Source organism: Schistocerca nitens, chromosome 6, assembly GCF_023898315.1.
Source record: "Schistocerca nitens isolate TAMUIC-IGC-003100 chromosome 6, iqSchNite1.1, whole genome shotgun sequence".
Classification (NCBI taxonomy): domain Eukaryota; kingdom Metazoa; phylum Arthropoda; class Insecta; order Orthoptera; family Acrididae; genus Schistocerca; species Schistocerca nitens.
The window spans coordinates 118,106,519-118,123,669 of NC_064619.1; the positions used below are offsets into that span (position 1 = coordinate 118,106,519).

Below are 17,151 nucleotides of genomic sequence, written 5' to 3' on the forward strand. Positions count from 1 at the left end.
TTGGTTACCCAGGCCTGCCAACCCAAAGTTTGGTACAGATTTATTGATGACATCTTCATGATCTGGACTCACAGTGAAGAAGAACTCCAGAATTTCCTCTCCAACCTCAACTCCTTTGGTTCCATCAGGTTCACCTGGTCCTACTCCAAATCCCACGCCACTTTCCTTGACGTTGACCTCCATCTGTCCAATGGCCAGCTTCACACGTCCGTCCACATCAAACCCACCAACAAGCAACAGTACCTCCATTATGACAGCTGCCACCCATTCCACATCAAACGGTCCCTTCCCTACAGCCTAGGTCTTCGTGGCAAACGAATCTGCTCCAGTCCGGAATCCCTGAACCATTACACCAACAACCTGAAAACAGCTTTCGCATCCCGCAACTACCCTCCCGACCTGGTACAGAAGCAAATAACCAGAGCGACTTCCTCATCTCCTCAAACCCAGAACCTCCCACAGAAGAACCCCAAAAGTGCCCCACTTGTGACAGGATACTTTCCGGGACTGGATCAGACTGAATTTGGCTCTCCAGCAGGGATACGACTTCCTAAAATCCTGCCCTGAAATGAGATCCATCCTTCATGAAATCCTCCCCATTCCACCAAGAGTGTCTTTCCGTCGTCCACCTAACCTTCATAACCTCTTAGTTCATCCCTATGAAATCCCCAAACCACCTTCCCTACCCTCTGGCTCCTACCCTTGTAACCGCCCCCGGTGTAAAACCTGTCCCATGCACCCTCCCACCACCACCTACTCCAGTCCTGTAACCCGGAAGGTGTACACGATCAAAGGCAGAGTCACGTGTGAAAGCACCCACGTGATTTACCAACTGACCTGCCTACACTGTGAAGCTTTCTATGTGGGAATGACCAGCAACAAACTGTCCATTCGCATGAATGGACACAGGCAGACAGTGTTTGTGGGTAATGAGGATCACCCTGTGGCTAAACATGCCTTGGTGCATGGCCAGCACATCTTGGCGCAGTGTTACACCATCCGGGTTATCTGGATACTTCCCACTAACACCAACCTGTCAGAACTCCGGAGATGGGAACTTGCCCTTCAGTATATCCTCTCTTCCTGTTATCCGCCAGGCCTCAAACTCTGCTAATTTCAATTTGCCGCCGCTCACACCTCACCTGTCTTTCAACAACATCTTTGCCTCTACTTCCGCCTCGACTGACATCTCTGCCCAAACTCTTTGCCTTTACAAATGTCTGCTTGTGTCCACATCCTTCCGTCTTTCCCTCTCCTTCCCTCTTTCCTGATGAGGCAACAGTTTGTTGCGAAAGCTTGAATTTTGTGTGTATGTTTTTGTTTGTGTTTGTTTGTGTGTCTGTCGACCTGCCAGCACTTTCATTTGGTAAGTCATATATATGTGGCTACTCCTCTTTTAGGATATTTGTGTGTGTGTGTGTGTGTGTGTGTGTGCGCGCGAGTATGTTTGTTTGCGGGTATAATGATTTGTGTCTTGATTGCCATATTACATACGCGTAAATTAGTGGTGACCACCGTCTGAATGATGTCACAGGTCAAGGCACTTGGATGGAATTGCAACTTTAGTAACTGTTTGAAACTGCATTAAGTAGGTCTAATAAGAGAGAGCACATATAAATGTGCAGTAATACATGATACCATGTCAGTAGACCAGTTACATTCTTAACATGACAAAGCTATGCACCTCAAGAAACAACCAGTGGCTGTTGTCACAAACAGCATTAAAACATTAGTAGAATAAACTTCAGCAAACTAACAGGAATGGCCCAGAAATAGGAAGTTTTGTGATCTTATTATCAACAACGTCAAATTTACTAAAAATTGAAAATATTAGGTCATTGGGAAGCAGAAGTTTTGATATGGGTGTGAATGTATAACTGTGGAGTGCATTATATGTAGGGCAGCTCAAAACATACAGTACAACAATATTGTGTTATACTATTCAAACTAATTGAAATATTCACACCGTGTTCGACTTGTATAACACACTATCTCACTAAGTTTTTATCCATTCAGCCAGTTTCATCATATGCGCCTTTGATGGCAAGCACATCACCCAGTCTGTATTCAAGCTGTATTCACGCTCAGCACAACATATCCGCTTCAGCTATGGCTGTGGCAGCAACAACTTGGTTTTTTAAATCATTGATGTATTTGACTGGCATTTGGTAGACTCTAGGTACATTACATTGATACTTGTTCCATAGATCATGAATAGATGTTTCGTAGTGGTGTGGAACGTGTCAGTTCAACATAAGTTTTCATTACACAGTATAATTAATTAATTAGGTTTTTGGTGCTACTTCATATCTAAAGGTTCATCTACTGAGTAGGAGGAGTTTTCATTCAGAAATTCTTTTAGTTCGTTTTTAAATTTTGGTTTGCTGTCTTTCAGACTTTTAATGCTATTTGGTAAAAAGCAGGAATAGCACAATGGGGTGTAGGGCTTTACATCAGGAAAGAAATGGGACCCAGCGTAGTTGCAATAAGGTATGTAAACGGACGACTGATGTGGATAGATTTGACAGTGTCTAGCAAGAAAATTAGGATTGTGTCAGTATATTCGCATTGTGAAGGGACAGATCAAGATAAGATGGATAGTTTTTATGAGGTACTCAGTGATGTAGTTGTTAGAGTAAAGGACAAGGACAGTGTTCTGCTCATGGGTGATTTTAACGCCAGGATTAGAAATCGAACAGAAAGGTATGAAAAGGTAATGGGTAAATTTGGAGAGGATATGGAGGCCAACAGGAACGGGAAACAACTCTTGGATTTCTGTGCCAGTATGGGCTTAGTAATCACAAACTCCTTTTTTAAACATAAGAACATTCACCGGTATACTTGGGAAGGCAGGGGAACCAGATCTGTCATTGACTATATAACAACAGTTCAGGAAGGCTGTGAGGGACACACGTGTATTCAGGGGATTCTTTGATTACACTGATCATTATTTAATCTGCAGTGAAATTGGGATTGTGAGGCCAAAAGTGCAGGAGGTCAGGTCCATATGTAGGAGGATAAGAGTGGAGAAACTTCAGGATAAGGAAATCAGGCACAAGTACATAACAGCGATCTCAGAAAGGTACCAGTTAGTTGAATGTAGTCAATTACAGTCATTGGAAAAGGAATGGACAAGGTACAGGGACACAGTACTAGAAGTGGCTAAGGAATGTTTTGGAACAGTAGTGTGTAAAAGTAGGATGAAGCAAACAGCTTGGTGGAATGACACAGTCAAGGCAGTCTGTAAAAGGAAAAAGAAGGCGTATCAAAAATGGCTACATACTAGAACTCGGGTAGACATAGAAAGTTATGTTTGAAGAAAGAAACAAAGCCAAACAGATAATTGCAGGATCCAAGAAGAAATCTTGGGAAGACTTTGGAAACAGGTTGGAGACTATGGGTCAAGCTGCTGGAAAACCATTCTGGAGTGTAAGTAGCAGTCTTCGAAAGGGAGGTAAGAAGGAAATGACAAGTATTTTGGACAGGTCATGAAAACTGCTGGTGAATCCTGTGGATGCCTTGGGCAGATGGAGGGAATATTTTGAAGAGTTGCTCAATGTAGGTGAAAATACGATCAGTAATGTTTCAGATTTTGAGGTAGAATGGGATAGGAATGATGATGGAAATAGGATCACATTTGAGGAAGTGGAGAAAATGGTCAGTAGATTGCCGTGCAATAAAGCAGCTGGGGTGGATGAAGTTAAGTCAGAACTCATCAAATACAGTGGAATGTCAGGTCTTAAATGGCTACACAGGATAATTGAAAAGGCCTGGGAGTCGGGACAGGTTCCATCAGACTGGATAAAAGCAGTAATCACACCAATCTTTAAACATGGAAACAGAAAAGATTGTAACAACTACAGAGATATCTCTTTAATCAGTGTTGTGGGTAAAATCTTCTCGGGTATTGTTGAAAGGAAAGTGCGAGTATTAGTTGAGGACCAGTTGGATGAAAATCAGTGTGGGTTTAGGCCTCTTAGAGGTTGTCAGGACCAGATCTTTAGCTTACGGCAAATAATGGAGAAGTGTTATGAGTGGAACAGGGAATTGTATCTATGCTTTATAGATCTAGAAAAGGCATATGACTGGGTTCCTAGGAGGAAGTTATTGTCTGTTCTACGAGATTATGGAATAGGAGGCAAACTTTTGCAAGCAATTAAAGGTCTTTACATGGATAGTCAGGCAGCAGTTAGAGTTGACGGTAAATTGAGTTCATGGTTCAGAGTAGTTTCAGGGGTAAGACAAGGTTGCAACCTGTCTCCACTGTTGTTCACATTATTTATGGATCATATGTTGAAAACAATAGACTGGCTGGGTGAGATTAAGATATGTGAACACAAAATAAGCAGTCTTGCATATGCGGATGACTTAGTTGTAATCGCAGATTCGATTGAAAGTTTGCAAAGTAATATTTCAGAGCTAGATCAGAAATTTAAGGACTATGGTATGAAGATTAGCATCTCCAAAACGAAAGTAATGTCAGTGGGAAAGAAATATAAACGGATTGAGTGCCAAATAGGAGGAACAAAGAAAAGGTGCACGGTTTCAAGTACTTAGGATGCATATTCTCACAGGATGGCAACGTAGTGAAAGAACTGGAAGCGATGTGTAGCAAAGCTAATGCCGTGAGCGCTCAGCTACGATCTACTCTCTTCTGCAAGAAGGAAGTCAGTACCAAGACTAAGTTATCCGTGCACCGTTCAATCTTTCGACCAACTTTGTTGTATGGGAGCGAAAGCTGGGTGGATTCAGGTTACCTTATCAACAAGGTTGAGATTACGGATATGAAAGTAGCTAGGATGATTGCGGGTACTAGTAGATGGGAACAATGGCAGGAGGGTGTCAACAATGAGGAAATCAAAGAAAAACTGGGAATGAGCTCTATAGATGTAGCAGTCAGGGCGAACAGGCTTAGATGGTGGGGTCATGTTACACACATGGGAGAAGCAAGGTTACCCAAGAGACTCATGGGTTCAGCAGTAGAGGGCAGGAGGAGTCGGGGCAGACCAAGGAGAAGGTACCTGGATTTGGTTAAGAATGATTTTGAAGTAATAGGTTTAACATCAGAAGAGGCACCAATGTTAGCACTGAATAGGGGATCGTGGAGGAATTTTATAAAGGGGCTATGCTCCAGACTGAACACTGAAAGGCATAATCAGTCTTAAATGATGATGATGATTGTAAATGACCAAAGATTTTTGCGGAAACAAATTCACCCATTTCTGTGCCAAACCGATAATAGCAAAGATCATCCTTTCTTTTAGTGTTGTAGCTATGAGCTCTGCTATTATTTTGGAATTGGGATGAGTTATTAACAAATTTCATAAGAGAATATACAGGGTGATTCAAAAAGAATACCACAACTTTAAAAATGTGTATTTAATGAAAGAAACATAATATAACCTTCTGTTATACATCATTACAAAGAGTATTTAAAAAGGTTTTTTTTTTTTCACTCAAAAACAAGTTCAGAGATGTTCAATATGGCCCCCTCCAGACACTCGAGCAATATCAACCCGATACTCCAACTCGTTCCACACTCTCTGTAGCATATCAGGCGTAACAGTTTGGATAGCTGCTGTTATTTCTCGTTTCAAATCATCAATGGTGGCTGGGAGAGGTGGCCGAAACACCATATCCTTAACATACCCCTATAAGAAAAAATTGCAGGCGGTAAGATCAGGGCTTCTTGGAGGCCAGTGATGAAATGCTCTGTCACGGGCTGCCTGGCGGCCGATGCATCGCCTCGGGTAGTTGACGTTCAGGTAGTTACGGACAGACAAGTGCCAATGTGGTGGCGCTCCATCCTGCTGAAATATGAATTTTTGTGCTTCTTGTTCGAGCTGAGGGAACAGCCAATTCTCTAACATCTCCAGATACTGTAGTCCAGTTACTGCTTGCTCGATGCGTGCTACATTTTCATCACTCGTTCTCAGCCGTCCAGAACTTTTCCCTTTGCATAAACACCCATTCTCTGTAAACTGTTTATACCAACGTTTAATACACCACCTATCAGGAGGTTTAACACCATACTTCGTTCGAAATGCACGCTGAACAACTGTCGTCGATTCACTTCTGCCGTACTCAATAACACAAAAAGCTTTCTGTTGAGCGGTCGCCATCTTAGCATCAACTGACGCTGACGCCTAGTCAACAGCGCCTCAAGCGAACAAATGTACAACTAAATGAAACTTTATAGCTCCCTTAATTCGCCGACAGATAGTGCTTAGCTCTGCCTTTTGTCGTTGCAGAGTTTTAAATTCCTAAAGTTGTGGTATTCTTTTTGAATCACCCTGTGTGTATTGCGAAGGTACTGTGAATATCCTGAATTCCTTAAATAAATTCTGCAAGGTGATCTTTGGGAGGGGGGGGGGGAGGGGGGCTCTAGCTATTATTCTGATTACAAGCAATGAATTCTTTTCCTCTTAGTGATGAATTACCCCAAAATATGATGCGAATAGCATAAGTAGCTGAACCTAACTGTTCCATGTAAAATACTTATTCACTTATCAAAAATTCTTCTTTCCATACATACATTTTCTTTGGAAATATTGGTTTATATTGTTTTCAACTATTTGCAGGCACTTACTAGAAATGAACTAAATACAAATTACTGGAATAAAGTTAAAGAGGAATACAAGACACTGCAGTCTCACTTGGAGGTGCTTCCAAATGATATCTCAAAAGATGTCATGGTGCCAGTTGGCACAAAAGCCCTTATGAAAGGAAAAATGGTCCATACCAATGAAATTCTTGTCTGTCTTGGTGATGGATGGTTTGTTAAACAAAGTGCGAAACAAGCTGCAGAAATATGTCAGAGAAGGATGAATAGTAAGTTTATAGTGTACAGTCATAGAACTAAATACTGAAAAAATGATATTTATTTTTGAAACGCACTGTATTTAAGGCTTGTTCTTGCATGTTTTGAATCTAGCATTTTACTGTCAAGCTGTCGAACACAGAGCCATTTAGCATTCTTTACTTTGGCCACTGAATATCTTCAGTATTCCTTTAGCACATGGAATCTTTGGTTTTGGCTACAAACTGAACTCAGGAGAACAGGTAGTTACATCTGGGATTAAAATGTTATTTTGCTTGGGTTACCCCAGTTTTCTCAAATTCTTCAGGTAAATGTGATAGAAGAACATAACATGTTATAACCAAGATTGATAAAACAAATATGTTTACTTTTAATTCTTTTATATGTTTACTTACTCCTCAATCTAATACTAATTGTTCATTTATATGAAGTCAATACACAGAAATCCATGTGTGTTTAGTTTTCATGGAAAAACTCCAAAGTTTCAGACTGGCAAAATTCTGTGCCCAATCAGATTGATCTGTAGCATAAGCTCAAGTCTACATTCATAATGGCAACATTCCTTCATATTTAAAGCAGATATTGTAATGATGTGTGACTTTTGCTTTGTGATTGCTTCAGCCATTTGTAATTTCAGTATGAAGTCGACCTAGCCAATTTTTGCTCTGTATTTCACATACTTTTCTGTATAAATAACTGAAACCAAAGAATAATGTGGAAACTCTGTATTACATTAGAGAATTCCAAAGTACATATTTGTGCATATTATGTACACTTTCTTTCCCTACCAGTCTTTTGACTACTTGCCACAACTCTCTCTTCGTCTCAGAGTAGTGCTTACACTCAGCATCTTCAGTTATTTATTGGAAATATTCCAGTGTGTCTTCTCCTACAGTTTTTCCCCTCTGCAGATCCTTCCAGTAACGTGGAAGTTATTTCTTCATGTCTTAAAACATGTCCTGTCATCCGGTCACATCTTCTCGTCAGTGTTTCCCTCATATTGCTTTCCATTCCACATACTCTTCAACATCCATCTATAGCAACCACAGCTCAGATGCTTCAATTAACTTCTTTTCTGGTTTTCCCATAGTCCATGATTCACTGACGTACAATGCTATGCTAAAAACATTTGTTCTCAGAAATTTATTCAATGTTTGACACTAGCAAGCTTCTTATGGGAAGGAATGCCGTCTGTACATAGTCCGCTTTTTATACTATCCCGTACTTCATTCATCATACCCTATTTTGCTTCCAAGGTAGCATAATTCCTTCCCTTCAACTACTTTGTGGTTCCCTATTTTGACATTAAGTTTAGTGATAATCTCCTTTCATCTAAACCCATTAATGCCCAAATTGAGAAAGCAATTTTTATCTTTCTAGTATTAAAATAGCATACCATACCATATGTGGGGTCCTGCCCACTCGTCTCGTATAGGGTGCCTAAAGGATGCTGCATTCTTGGAGTGCTATACAATAATTCAAGCAAGTCACATTAATAGTTTTATTTCAACAAAGAAGATTGACAGTACTTAACTTTGACTTTATAATGGTGTCACAAGCAATGGGTGGCATTGAAACAATCAAAGTCCTTTACTGTATATAATGTCCATGTAAGCAGTTGGTATGGATCACACGTCACTGCTACCGTAGTGCTCTCCTAGTGCTGTGCTAATCTTGTCCAGCCGAGGCTGGCAAGAGCGGTGCTTATATTGTCTTCAGCTAGATGGCAGTCCTGTCATCGTGCAGTCCTCATCAGCAGGCTATTGGCTGACCTCGTATCACTGCCTTTTCTGCCCTTCCTTTCTTCGTCTTTGTGCCGGCGCTTGTGGTGACGCCGGAACATTTCTGCCCCTCCCCTCCCCAAAGCGACGGACCATTGTCGTGTAGTAAGTGTGACTGTGGCGGATGAGGCAGGAGTGTGGGCACATTGCCAGCCCGGAAGCTGAGGCTGCAGGGGACGTCAGGCTTCTGGGCGTACCCTGCCACTCAGCCTTCGTTGTGGCGGAAATGGCCCCCAGAAAACGACTAGAAGTGTACACATCCACCTCCTGCTGCCATGAACCAGATGAACAAGGCGGCAATTGCCGCAGTGTGGGTGGGTCCAGCTCCATCGGTAGGACGAGAGGAGGTGGGGGAGGCAAAGGCTCCATCTCCATGGGGTCGTCCCGCGGTGTCATGAGGACACCCTCTGCTGGATGCTGTGGCCACAGTGTCCTGCAATTCTTTAAGTTCAGACGTGATTTTGACCTGTAATGCAATGGGAACAGTTCTGGCCTGGCAAAATTTTGGCTGAACATTGTTTTTCATAGTAATATGAGCAACAGAATTGTTAGCTTTGTGTAAACATTCAGAAAAGAGTTCTGGGAATTCGTTTTGCAAGCTAGCTACACTGTCTTTTCCATTGAAAGCAAACACTGACAACACATTGTCCTGAATGTTAAAGACAAACAAATCAAATTAATCAAGACCAAATGTGTTCTCACATTCACATGATTGTAGCACTGTAAAAGTCACTGTTCGTGTATGTGAGTGTTACATGGCAGGCAAAATACATGTTCCGAGAATGGGAATGTCTTATCCATTATAAGCTGTCAGTTGTGTGTTAGTTTTAGACAGACGTGGGGAGTCATAAGTTCATATGTGTGACAATTTAGCAATGTGACATAGGCACCTGTGTCCAACTGAAATTTCACACCTTTCCCATAAAGAAGTAATTGAACAGAAAGTTCGACTGGCATATCACTGAAGAAACTGCACACTTGCTAGTTTTGCTAATGCCTGTTGCAGACTTGGAACATACTGCATTAATGACGCAGGCCTTGTGACTAGATTTCTGTGAGTGGGCAAAATTCTTATGTTTGTTCCGTTGCAAACATACAGACTGTACATGTCCTTTCCTACCACAAGCGTAACACTGAGCTTGTTCGGAGGGGCAGTCTTGGCATTTGTGCCGTGAGTAACAACACCAAGGACAAGACTTAATTCTGTTTGCATGTGTCACCGTCTGTGTAGCAAACTGCATACGCAGCGTGGAAGGTTGTTTACTCGGTGTGGCGAGTTGCTGCCGCCGCCGCCGAATGGGCCAGTCACAACTGAGGGACTCAACTCAAAAAATAGCTGGCTGCTTAATTTTATGAGCCAACAAGGCACCTTAATCGTACTGTTCTATTATTTGCACTACATGCTGAAATGATGGATCGGACTGTTTCAAAATCTGTTCTCTGAGTTTGACATCAACGACATTGTACACAATCGCATCACGCAACATAACATCTGAATATAAAGCACCACAAGCACATTTGAATTTGCATTTCCTTGTCATAACCTGCAAATCTGTTACCCACTAGAGATAAGTTTGTCCTGGCCATTTTTTGCAATTAAAGAATTGATGCTGAGCTGCTACCACATTCACTTGTTGGTCATAATAGCTAGTTAGTTTGTCGACCACTTGGTTGTAAACAAGTTCACTTGGAATGGCGTTATGAAAAAATTTTGTGATGAGGCAGAACATTGCACTTCCTACCGTGGATAAGAAATAATGGTTTTTTACAGTACCTGGTACCGTGGATGAGGAATAATGGTTTTTTTACAGTACCTGGTACGTTGTGAGTGACGAGGTGCGCTTCGGACCGGGACATCCTCTCAAGCTGTTCCTCTTCTTATTCATGAAACTGTCGAAAAGGTGGATAGCACCTGTATTGGGTGGTACTTGTTCTTTTGGGCATGCAGCGTTGGTCAGTAACTGCTGCACCATGCTGAGTGGCATCTAATGCTTGTGGCTGTGGTGCCTGAGCAGGGGGTGGGACAGGTGGGGTGGGCATGTTGGAAGACACAAATGTAACAAACAGACAAGACAAGCAAGCAAAAAAAGCAAAGAAAATTTCTGCAGTGCCCACCTGAAATCACTGATTAGCAAAAAGATAAGAAACTGTTAAAGCAAAGTAGAGACGAGAGAATTAAGGTGCCAGCAGCATACAAAATTCCATGGCTGTCCGGCACTGGGTTTGCGGATACTTGTCACCAATGTGGGGTCCTGCCCACTCGTCTCATATAGTGTGCCTAAAAGATGTTGCATTCTCAGAATTCTGTACAACATTTCAAGCAAATAGCAATAATAGTTTTATTTCAAGAAAGAAGATTGACAGTATTTAACTTTGACTTTACAATGGTGTCACAAGCGATGGGTGACATGCAAACAACAAAAGTCCTTTACTGTATATAATGTCCATGTAAGCAATTGGTATGGATCACACGTCACTGCTACCGTAGTGCTCTCCTAGTGCTGTGCTAATCTTGTCCAGCCGAGGTTGGCAAGAGCGTTGCTCGTATTCTCTTCAGCTAGAGGGCACTCCTGTCACTGTGCAGTCCTCATCAGCGGGCTATTGGCTGATGTCGTATCACCGCCTTTTCTGCTTTTCCTTTCTTCGTCTTCGTGCCGGCGCTTGTCTTTTATCTCAATTGCTCCTTTTATTTCGCCGTTCCAGAAACTGTTAGTCCATATAATGACAGAGGTCTTGTTGAATTCAATACTTGTCAGTTTTCTAGAGCATGCTTAGTTACTGCTGATTTCTCAAGGTACCAGAAGCAGAAGCATCTCTCATGTTCTACACACCACTATTCAATAGTATGCACAGTTCAGTATTGCACACAGTCTGACATAAAACTGTCCACACCCACACAGTATTTTATATATTCAAGGTGTTCTGAGACGTACAGCATCTTCCACAGGCCTCATGAGTTGCTGATTTTCATTGGAGCCCTGAAGACCAAATCAATTTTATGCCTCCTTAGGAACCATCTAATCTTTCTTGTTACTGAGCCACAGAATGGTAAAAATGCAAGCTTTCTTGAGATGTCCTCGGAGTCCTTCTGCGTATGTGTTTTCAGAAATATGGCTTTCAAAATCTGGGATTTCTTGTAGCCCATGTCCCTGAATACTTTCTGTAAGTTGCTCAATTCCTTTGCTGGATTGCAGCGTCTGAGATAACTTTGTCTTGGTCGACCAAGATCCTTAGACAGAACGTTTCTGTGATGGATGGTGATAACTGTTAACATGCAGTTATCAGTCCATATGGGTGGGGTTCAGGTAAACACTGTGTCTGAGACATCCATTTGCTTTATGGTGGGCTAGGACATCAAGGGACAGCAAGGCAACATCTGTCTCTGCCTCCATCATTAACGTGGTGTTGTCATGGATATTCTTAAAATGGTCCAAGAAGTCTCCTAGCTTTTCATGTCCATTAGACCAGACAGCAAAAGTGTCATCCACATAACAATAAAAGCTTTGCAGGAGCCATGCCCTGGCTGATGTCCTCAAAGTGCTCCATTAGCAGATTGGCTGTAACTGGAGCTAATGTCCTACTCATTGTAATGCCGTCCATCTGGTTAAAATATTCTACATCATACAAAAAGTACAATGTCAGAACGTGCTTAAATAAATGCACAACAGTGTCATCGAATAACTGGGAGCACATATCTGTTGAATCTTTGCAGATGGGAATGAGTGTGAATAATGATGCACATCAAAGCTGGCTATGAAATATCCCTTTCCAAGATGCAGGCACTTAATTCAACTGATGAAGTCAGTTATATTCTTGATGTGGTGCAATGGTGCCCAACATGCAGAATAAGGCAGCTAGCCAGATGTTTTGCAAGTCTGAAAGTCAGCTATCCACGATGAAACACTGAGGTGTGTCCTTCTTGTGAACCTTTGGAAGGTGGCCAAGGTGCCCAAGGAGGGAGATTTTTCATGGTGTTTTTTTTTTCTGATGAAGAGCTCTTGAGAAGCTCTGACGTGTTACTCATTATTCTAGATGTTGAACCACTTTATAATTTTTGATATTTCTCCTCCTCCAGCATCAACTGAACTTTGCATCATAGTCAGCTCATTCCATAATGACAGCTGCATTTCTCTTGTCATTTACTTTCAGCTTTGGATTGGGAATAGATTGACGCAGCTACAGTAGAACAACAAATTTCATCACAGAGGACAACCATGGAATGGCAGATGGGGAAATTTAGTTGTCTTCCACAGCAACAGCATTTAGCAGAACAGTAAACAATAGAAAATGCTTTTATCAGCATGATGACAAGAAGCATGGGGGGGGGGGGGGGTTGCCATGTCGACTCTTAAGAGGAGATGTAATTTTGCACCATCGCCATGGGGTATTCCTTTTGATGATATAATAATTGATGCTGAACAATTTGTTTGCAAGATGCCTAGTGAAACTGAAGAAGAAATTCACTGAGAAACAAGCCGCATTTTCTCAAAATCTGAGCTGCTAACCTCAAACGTGACAAGAGATGAACGTTATGGTCTTAACTAACTTTGCAACGATCCCCTGACACAGAAGCTACGCAACTGTCACTATTGAATGAGATGACTGTGATGTGAAGATTCGGTCGATGCCGTATGAGGAGACATATAAAAGAATTATCAAGGGATCCAACATCCAGAATAAACAGAAAGATGTCAGAGCTTATCAAGAGGCCTTCACTTGAAGAGAATGTCACTAAAAAGCTCCTCCCTCAGGCATCTCGACCACCTAGCAGCTCCTCCCTCAGGCATCTCGACCACCTAGCCTTCCAAAGGTTCACAGGAGAATACACCTGTACATTCCATCAAGAGCACCACTGGATCGCCGACTTAGAGATTCGTGGAACATCTGGCCAGCCTCCTTCCGCTGCATGTTGGTCACTGTGCACCACATCAAGAATTAAACTGACTTCATCAGTCACATTAAATGTCTGCATCTTGGAGAAGGAGATACCGTGGTCAGCTTTCATTTGATGCCATTATTCACACTTGTTCCCATCAAAGATTCTCTGTAGCTCTGCTCTCCCAGTTATTTGATGACATTGTTGTGGACGTATTTAAGCTCACCCTGAGCTCATCATATTTTTTGTATGAAGGAGAATATTTCAAAGAGACAGACAGTATTGTGATGAGGAGCACATTAGCTCCAATTACAGCCAACCTGTTTATGACTGATTTGAGGACGTCACCCTCCTGCAAAGCCTAGTTGCTTTTATCGTTATGTCAACAACACTTTCACTTTCTGGCTCATGGACGCAAAAAGCTGGGAGAAATCTTGGACCACATCAACAATATCCATGACAGCATCACATTCATGAAGGAGGTACAGACAGATGTTGCCTTGCCATTCCTTGATGTCCTCGTTAACTTCAAAGCAAATGGGTGTCTCTGCCACACTGCTTACCAGAATCCCACCCACACGGACCAATATCTGCACACTAACAGCTATCAGCAGTCATCAAAGAAACTTTCTGTTGTGAGGACCTTGGTGCTTCAAATGAAAGTGATCTTAGGCACTGAAAACTTGCCAAAGGAGCTAAGCCACTTATGGAAAGTACGCAGGAACGAGGGCTACAAGAACTGTCAGATTTCACAAGCCACCTTTGTAAAAACACATAAACAGAAGTATCCTGAGGAGGACTTGAGGAAGCTTGCATTTTTGCCATTCTGTGGCTCAATAACAGGAATGATTAGACGGCTCCTAAAAAGGCATGAAACAGATTCGGCCTTCGGGGCTCCAGCAAAAATTCAGCAATTCATGAGACCTGTGAAATACGATGTAGGCCTCAGAACACCAGGAGTAAAAATTATCAAGTGGTCCAACATCTAAAGCAATCAGAGCTTCTCAAGAGGTCTTCACTGGAAGAGAAATTCATGAAAAATGTACTTCTTCTGGCATCTCAGTCACCTACATTGTATGGCCTTCCAAAAGTTCAGAAAAAGAACTCTGCATTCCATCATGGATTGCCAACTTACAGACTCACAAAACATCTGGCTAGCCTCCTTATTCTGCATGTTGGGCACTGTATGCACCATATCAAATAGACTGTGCATACTACTGAACTGAGCATACAGCTGAACAGTGCTGTGTGGAAGAGACGGTTTCGCCTTCAGTACCCTGAGAAATCCGTGGTAGCAGAGCATGCTCTATAAAATGGATATCATATTGCATTTGATGAGACCTCTGTTACTACACGGACCAATTTGTGACACTTCTTCAGTAAAGTTGGCAGCTTGCAATTAAGGACAGTTTGAGATCTGGCCATCAGAAGGTTGAAGCAGGCGCGCAACAAAAACATTTCGATATAGTTCTGGAGAGGGCAGCATCAGTATATAAGGATTGTAGCAGCAACCAAAAGACAGTCATCACTTGACAATGGCCGAGGAGTACCGGGCTGAAAACTCATGAATTTTAAAACACTCGATGTAACTGGAAGCTTGAGAGAGTTTTATCATGAGAGACTGTATTTCCAATTTTGCATTGTATACAGTGACATTCAACAGCCAACTGAAAAGAGCTCTGTACTATTTCCTGTTATGAATATTTAGTTTCTGCTACTTCACATTTTTGATCAGTTGCACCTGTTTTCTTGTTTTATTCTGTCAGGAAGGAGGGTTGAGGAATTTCATCGTGTTACCTTGCCTTAAGAAAATATCTTGTAACACTAGTTACTGGGTTCACACCAGTCTATTTGACGCTGCAGAAACAACGGAGTTGACACACCATTTACACAGAAGTAGACCATTTTAGTTATGCATGGCAGAATGAACAGTACCTCGTTCATCCTTTGCTGTTTCCTTCTTCTTTGTAAGGGGTCAGTTTTGGGTGAGGCGATTTTTTTCTCACAGTGGCCCCAAAACCTCGTTCACCAATAAAAATTAAGAAATTAAAGCTTGAAAAATGATTAAAATTCCCTCGTTAGTGCTTAGTGTTACTTTTATGTTTAATGCCAAAAATGCTGCGTATGTCCCTGTGATACAAATAATCTTTCATCGGTTTCAATAAATGACATGTGAATGTTGTTTTATTAAGAAACTATTTCAGTTTTTGAACTTGAAAGATGAAGTATTTTAATTTTTAATATTTAGTCTAAGTTTGTGGTGTGATGAGATTCTGGCTACAGAAAAGAGATTTAAATTCTATTGTCAACTGTTCCCAGTAGTGGACTGCTTCTCAAAACTACTAAAACAAGACTGAAAGAGCAGATGTCCATCAATCCTTAAACAAGCATAACAAGATTATAGAAGTTCATTGTTATCGAAGAAAATCAGTAAAATTCCAGTCCTGTCGCATGTACCATTAATGTATGCTGGGGATGTACGGGTTAATATGTAAATATATTGGCCATAAGCTACAAAAAATTCAAGGGGAAAGGGGGGAGGGAGTGGGGGTGCTACTTAACTCTTACCCATAATCCTTACAAACTGCTTATCAAGTTATTTTCGTAGTATCTTCTGGTAGCTATCCAGTATCATTGTCTGTAAAAGATCTTTCTTATATAATCACTTTCAAAAACTTACAAACAATTTAATGAGTAAAGACAACCACATGCCTTAAACAGATATGGAGCAGGTGATAGGCACATAAAAAAGAAGTTTTAAGATCATTGCTCAGTTTTTTAACTTGAATTCTTCTTCCAAACATGAGACTGTTGCGCTAACCATCTCAGTTGTGCCTTTGTACAATGTTTGGCAAAATGAATAGTAGGATTTAAGTCATATAGTACAGCATTGCTGTTACACCTGCTCAAAATAAGTATGTGTATGCTGCATTGAGGAGTGACTGCTGTTTGCAGTTACGGCCTTGTGGAGTTCAGAGCATCGTGCATTTGCCATAAAGACATATTAAAAATAACAAGTCTCCCATCACAGTTCAGTGACTGTCCCATCCCCATTTGGAGTTGTTTCAACATGACAAAGCCTTGGATCATCAGAACATTGTATGATGATTGCAACAATTCAGAGCACTGCATCTTGTGCAAAGAAGAAAAGTACAGGCTGAAGAAGGCTGCAACGAACCACGGAGTGATTGCAGGAGGTGCATCAGGCATGCAGCCGAAGTCCTCACCATTCTGCTGCCAGACATACCTTGGCACTAACACTGACAGATTGTTCCCTTGGCGCATCATCTGTGTTGATCTGCATATCTGTCCATGTAAACTGCAGATTGTACAGAAACTAAATGGACAGGATAAAGTTGCCCAACAAACCTCCACCTTAGGCTTCCTGATTTCTTCTTATGAAACAATGGAAAATCCAGGATGGAATGTAACAATATTATGAGAAGGAAAGTTGCCACTCACCATATAGCAGAGATGCTGAGTTGCAGATAGACACAACAAAAAGACTCTCACAATTATAGCTTTCACCCATTAAGGCCTTCATCAACACACACACACACACGAGAGACCGCAGTTGTTGTGTCTGAGTTACATTTGCGTTGTGTGTGTTTGCGTATGTATGTCTATTGTTGACGATGGCCTTAATGGCCAAAAGCTATGCAGTTGTGTGTGAG

The 17,151-nt window shown here is 41.6% G+C and overlaps 1 protein-coding gene across 1 annotated transcript in view; it reads left to right on the forward strand.

Annotated features, from left to right (window-relative positions):
* Positions 1 to 17,151, forward strand: part of LOC126262491 (unconventional prefoldin RPB5 interactor-like protein) — a 57,509-nt gene that overhangs the window by 22,211 nt on the left and 18,147 nt on the right. Inside the window, exon 2 of the mRNA XM_049959156.1 lies at positions 6,582 to 6,831. Within this exon, the coding sequence (XP_049815113.1) occupies positions 6,582 to 6,831 (250 nt within the window). The remainder of the gene's footprint in view (positions 1 to 6,581; positions 6,832 to 17,151) is intronic.